Source organism: Corvus hawaiiensis, chromosome 3, assembly GCF_020740725.1.
Source record: "Corvus hawaiiensis isolate bCorHaw1 chromosome 3, bCorHaw1.pri.cur, whole genome shotgun sequence".
Classification (NCBI taxonomy): domain Eukaryota; kingdom Metazoa; phylum Chordata; class Aves; order Passeriformes; family Corvidae; genus Corvus; species Corvus hawaiiensis.
Window position 1 is genome coordinate 37,195,609 of NC_063215.1, and position 6,456 is coordinate 37,202,064.

General features: G+C 40.1%; 1 protein-coding gene across 1 annotated transcript; it reads right to left on the minus strand.

Moving 5' to 3' along the window:
* Positions 1 to 651: 651 nt before the first annotated feature.
* On the minus strand, positions 652 to 5,732 carry CGA (glycoprotein hormones, alpha polypeptide). Its single transcript, XM_048299754.1, has 4 exons — positions 5,628 to 5,732; positions 3,652 to 3,758; positions 2,532 to 2,716; positions 652 to 1,060 (listed from the first exon to the last, which is right to left on the minus strand). Exons 2-4 carry the CDS (start codon positions 3,749 to 3,751, stop codon positions 983 to 985), a joined length of 363 nt encoding a protein of 120 aa, XP_048155711.1. The 5' UTR covers positions 3,752 to 3,758; positions 5,628 to 5,732; the 3' UTR covers positions 652 to 982.
* Between the last annotated feature and the right edge of the window lie 724 nt (positions 5,733 to 6,456).

The window sequence follows — 6,456 nt, forward strand, 5'->3', positions numbered from 1 at the left end:
AAGGATGAAGTTATCACCCCAAAAATTAGGATGAAGAGCAAGGGAATGCATTCACTTCAGTTCCCATGGGCAGGCTTCAGACCTGCAAGCACTTCCCCCAGAGACCCCAATGCAACCCACTACAACTGAACAAGTTTTTGATACCAATGTCAGGTGTTATAAGTACATGTTCTGTGGTCCTCTTCTCACCTAACACATTCCCGACTTTCCATTTGTATACATTGGTCTAGCACAAGGCATTTGGGAATTACTAAAGCCCTATGCCTTCCTGAAGACAAACAAAAGGTAAGCAGCTTAAACAGCTAATACTGTTGTATGACTTCTCTATTCCACCATTGCTACATGAAAATGTACAAAAATTCTTTATAATGTTTGATTTTGCATCATTTGCCTATCTACGTGGGAGGAGATTAAATTCAGAGAAAAATAAAAGATGGCACAGAAAGACAGAGTACTGTGCATAGATGATACACTGCTATACTTTCTGCCCATAAGGTAAAATAAAAATGGAAGAGAAGCAGGAGAAACAATATGTTGCATCTTAAAAAATCTAATCACTAAGAGAATAAGGGGAAAATAATTCTTGTTCTGTTCAGCTTCCCATCCCTCCCTTCCTTCTTCCCTCTCTCTCCCATAAAAAAAACCTAGAAATTTTAATTGCATCAGAATCTTTATTTGTCTGTTAAGCTAATAAATCACCATTTTTCCTCAATAAACACTGATGATTTAACTGACAGTTTATTTTAAAAATAGATCGAGTGTTTGGTCATGCAAGTGCTGTATTTTATCCGTAATGGAAATAATTAAACTTACTTAAATGCATGAAGAAGCAAAGAGGAAATAAAATAGCCATCTATCTTATCCAAAGGTCTACCCAGTGTCTTTACCAGAAAACATAAGGTTTTACACTGTGGTGCTATAAAAGCAGAAAAACAAATGTTCCATTCACCGTTGTCCTTGATCATTAATAAAGGGACAGGCTTTAGGATTTATGATAGTAGCAGGTACTGCAGTGACAATCTGTATGGTTCTCTATCTTCACATTGTCCTTAAGGGTAATCTTAAAAAAAGAAAGCACACACATATAACAAATAATTAGGATTAGCTGCACAGTAAAAACAGCATTGTCAAGTAAAATATGTCTGAAAACTTTTTCTTAACCACAAAGTACACAGGCCCTTTGGGGTACATGTACTAGAATGACCTCAACACCAACCTATGAAGCTGCATCATCGCTCTTTTTGGAGCTGTAAAGTGAAGGTTTTCAGTAGTGACATGCATAGTGACATAATTTGCTGTTCTTTAATTTGGACACTTCTTAAAGTGTCTAATTTTCCAAAAGTGTCAAGCAACCAATCTATGGAAAATCAGAAAGTGTCCTCAAAATACATCACATGGGAATTACAAAAACAAAGGCCACAAACACAATGAGTCACCTTTATACTTAACCTCAACCAAATTCTAGCTGCTGCCTATGGGCAAGTATAGCACTGTCAATGTAGAATAAGATCTATGTTCTCCTCAGGTGAAGAGTCAGGATGGGTTCAGCATAGTTTAAAGGCAGGTATCTGGCTTTCATCACAGCCAATGGAGCCCCAGTGCTCTCTTCAGCTGCACCCACTGAGCTGTCAATTGCCATTCGAGGGGTCATTGGGGATCTTACCAAGCCTCCAGCTGTCACTCTAGAAGCTCTTTCATGGGTTCTGTGTCTGCCAGCCACAGGCATATGACTTCAGTACCCTGAGGTATTTCAAATGCACCAAATCTGTGAGTGGGTAACTCAGCTGAACCTCTAGTTGACACATTTAATAAGCCTGATTCAGGTCACCTTAGGATAGACACCTTAGCTTGTTTCAACTAGTTCAACATTTATAACGTAACACCTGAGGTTTCTTTACTTGGAGCAGAATCATTCCCAAAACAACCAGATTTAGAAGAATCTCTCTTTAAAAGAAACTTCCAGATGAATGTTAAGTTCTCACAGTACTTGCACACTTTTATAGTTCCCTCTTGGTTATACTATTAAAAGCAAAACACAATCCCAATTAATCTAACAAGCACAGATGGTTTTGGTCCCTCATTCCCATATATGTAATTGATAGTATTGACCAGACACCTTCCCAGAGAACTCCTGTCTGTGCAGGAAAGAAACAAGGCAATTTACTTATTAAAATCAAATACACACTGCACAGCACTTAAGGGGAGGGTGCACATCCAGGAGACTGAAAATACTGGGCCAAGTCAACCACCAGAGCTGCAAGTATCATGAGACAAAGTAGTATCATAGAATTCAGTGGCACTGCACCAATTTCCTCATCCCAGCTGAATATCAGACTTGCTACTCATTGATGCTTTAATTTCCTCTTTAGAAAAAAGAAAGAACCAAAGCACAAAGGAAATAAATGCCAAGGATACTTCCCTCAAATTGTTCTCCAGTGTTCTCCAGCAAAACCGTATTCTTTATTATTCACTGCTTCAGCTTAATATTGCATCCTAAATGAAGCTTAAGCAGATCTCATTCTCACCCTCACCTTGGTAAAAGCCTTCGCTACACAGCATGTTGCTTCTGATGTAATGTCTTTTGGAACAAGCATGGTCTTCTTAGACCTCACTGGAGTGGGATAGGCACGGGAGAAACAGCACCCAGTGCACTGGTAAATGGATGCTCCTGGCTTGGAAAAGAATCTGTTCTCCCCTAGTTTGCACTCTGGACAACCTGCCATAAAAATATAAGGAAGAGAATTTTACTTGGTTTCCAGCTGTATTTTCATTTTCAAAAAGAAAGGGAAAGTACAGGCCATAGAGGAAGCAAAAGTCACACTCTGCTGCTTGATGTCTGCAGAACAGAAAAGCACAGCCACCAAAGCTCTCCTCTTTAGGTTTTTCAACTGCAACACGCACCAGCTGTAAAACTAGGCTGTGGCTTTCCATATAAACCACAAGCACTACTGTATCTCTTCTGGTTTTCTTTTCAGTTTTGTTGTTAATTCTGAAGGTTTGTTTCTATGTCTACAGCATTAGCTATCCCTAGAAAACTTCCTACTAGCTGTACATAGTTAAAAGCACCAACAGGATTTGTAGTGATTCTTAAACATTGCCTATTTTCAGGTAAGATGTTATTGAGAGTTTTTTAAATGTTTGATGATACCAAGATTTTTCTAGATCACATTTTTCTATATTTTATTTGAGGCTAAACAAAAACCCCTGCAACCTCCAAAATACCCTTAAAATCTAACATGCTTCTTTTATAGAATGCTACACCACCAGCATCCCATATTCGGGGCTCTACAGAGGAAAAACCTTCCGCGTGTTATGAAGAGAAGGTGTGGTTCTGCTGTTCCTAATGTTACATTGTCATAGATATTGCAGTAGTAGAAGAAACCAAATGTTTCTATTCGATAGTGTTTCAAGGATTAAGGTTACCCACAACAACTTGAGGGCATGGTCATCTGGGACATCCTTGGCTTGGAGAAATTACGTTTAGGGAAGAAATAGGAAGCATGCTCATAGTGAAATTATCTTGATTTATTACACCCTCCTTGTCAATAAATGCAACTGAATGATAAAATTTATGACCACATTTATAAAACATGGAAATTTAATTAATAGTCTTTATAATAGTTCTATTTCTGAATGCTGAAAGCAGCTTACCCTGCATGAGAAACTCTTCATCTGGGAAAGTATGAAGAAGATGTAGAAATACAGAAAAAATGGTCAATGTGACAGCTGCATACTTCCCATAGCAATCCATGATCTGTCTGGAAACACAAATACACATATTTTTGAAGGCTGAGGCCAAAGCCAGGATGAAAAGAACATGGCCCCTGCCTCACAGCAGTTACTAAAGTGGAAAGAAACAAAGTTTATGAGCAAGACTCATATGTAATGCTTTCCAGTGCAATGAACGAAGGCAATGGAAAAACAAGCATCTTCCCAATTATGACAGAAAAAGAAACAGAGGAAAGAGAATGATCTGAAAGCCAGCTAAGCAGAATGGCTAAGAGGTTGATATGGTGGCAGTTACCAGGTGGTAAGGCTGGGTGCTGGGTACAAGTAACTTCACCTCCTCCCTCCCACCTGTCCAGTGAGTCAGTTCACCCGGGCAGAAAACAGAGGATAAAGGAATTAAAAGTGGCCAATAATGATCAGGAAGAAAAAACAATGGCAACAATTTTGGAAGCACTGGAAATAAGCACTCAGAAGAGGTATCCAAAAGCCAGTTCAATGTATGTATGCAGGTATGCATACAGGCTCTATGCAGCCTGTGGTTATCCTTCTCTGCTTGGACTTTTACTGAAAGCTTCGGAAGCATTGAACATGGCTGTCAGGTTCCTGAGAAGCAGGTGCCAGCCTTCTGTGACCTGTTCCTTCAACAAGAGTAAGCTGTGTCTGCAGGAGAAAGGTGGTCCTTCACACTATTTAGATCCACAACCTCTTGTGGTCCTGCCAAACATTTTGGGAACTGAACTGAGCTCACAGCATCTATGGAGCCACACTGAGTGGATTGGCTGGATCCCTCCCTCCAGAAAATAAAGCGCTCTTTAAAAGATTGTCTTCTGTATATCCTCTTTGCAATCCCTTAGAGGGGGTGTGACTGCCGGCAGACTTTCCTGCACTGAAACAGACTTTTCCAAATGATCTGTTTCTACATCATCCCAAGCCTTTTGGTAGCCTAAATGCTCCAGTGGCTGCAATAAAAGAAGCCAGCCACAGGAATAACACCCAACCCTAGACAGATTGTTTCATGTTTTTTGCTGAAGGCACTGTGGCATCCTTCATCCTAATTCTTCCAAGAAGACATAATGCTATAATTTGGTACACTGCAAGGTCTCAAGGGAATCCCAGAGGGAAGTTTTTTACATTACATTAACCAAAAGGCAAATTGAAATTGCAATTTTGCACTTCCTCTATTGAGTCAGATTGTCAGGCTCATACCAAAACCACCAAAGAGGCCTGCCAACAAACCGCAGATGTGATCTTCTCTTCTTTTCCAAGGCAACAGCTGTTTTGTCTGATGGTCTTACTTAAATTTTCTGACTGTGGCCATGCTGTTAATCCAGTTAATGTTCTCACCACTCATCTCACCATCAACTCCAAGGAAGCTTCTACTTTGTTCTATTAAATATTATCTTTCTTAAGCTACTGGAACAATATATAATGCCTGAATTTCAGGAGTTCTTTGGAAAGATAGTAATTTTAAATCTTTCCCGTGAAGTAAAATCTCACCTCATTATTTACAATATCTTGTCTTTTTGTGTTAAGGACTCCCAGAGATGTGCTAATACCACAGGTTGTGTAATGTTTGATATTTGACAGCAATTGCCACCATTGAGCAGGAGAAAAACACAAAGTTACTAATTAAGAAGTTTGGGACCCAATCAGAAATCAAAAATTATCAACGTTTAGCTGCAATCTATTTCTAGACCCTCATTTTCTCTTACTTACAAAGTTAGCTTAACCCTAAGCACTGATGTTTTAGTTCCAAAGCAACTTTTAAATTAATGTTCAAAGCAAAAACTTCGACAGAATGGAAGGAGAAGAAAACTTTTTGAAAGAAGGAAAAGAGAACGTCAAAACATATGCAATTGTCCCTCCGTAACAGTAATGAAAAAATAAAAATATATTACCTTCCTTGTTCGACAAGAACAAATCAGAGAAACTGCAGGACGATGTTTGAAGATGAGCTGTCCTTGATGCTTGGATGTAAGTTCCCAAAACTGATGTACGAAAAAGTTGCATCTTTCTTTTATACCAGTAAAAGCTAGATCATATTCCTCACCCACATCTAAGCCGTTGGATCAACTGTACATTTCCTCTAATGACTGAACATCACTTTATGTAATTACCAGCCCACCATGCTGATCTTATCTTCAACCTGACTTTCATAAGGATTATTTTTTTGTCTTATATAATGAAAGAAAGGTCAGATTGAGAGCACAAATTCAGTGATGTATGAGTTTCCTGGGGAACTCAAACACTGAACATCCATTTTTTTGCTGCAGTTTTCAGTGAACAGAAGCTCATTTTCAAAAAAGAACAAAATACTAATGTTTTCTAACACTTCTTTTTAAACTGGGGAATATTATTGTGTAAGTTTAACACAACCTGGACTTCTAGTGTGGACGGAGGAAGACACGGAGGCTGCTTCTGACAGAAAAGCTCCCCAAAACTTCTACTGTGTCCAGCAGAGGCACTCCCTGAAACCTCTGGCGATGGACATACTGTCTGCCCAATTAGACAAGTGGGTAACCCCTCTGTGATGACATAGCAGAGAAAGGAAAAACCGCGGGAAGTTTCCTTTTTTTTCTCCCGAGGGGTGGTGAGGCGGCTGCCGGGGCCCATCCTGGCAGGGGCTGCCGGGGGGCCGCGCAGCCGGAGCCCTCCCGGGGCCGGGGCCGCCCGTGCGCCGCTGGCGGGGACCACGTGGCCAGCGACAAAAACACAGCGTCAAACCCC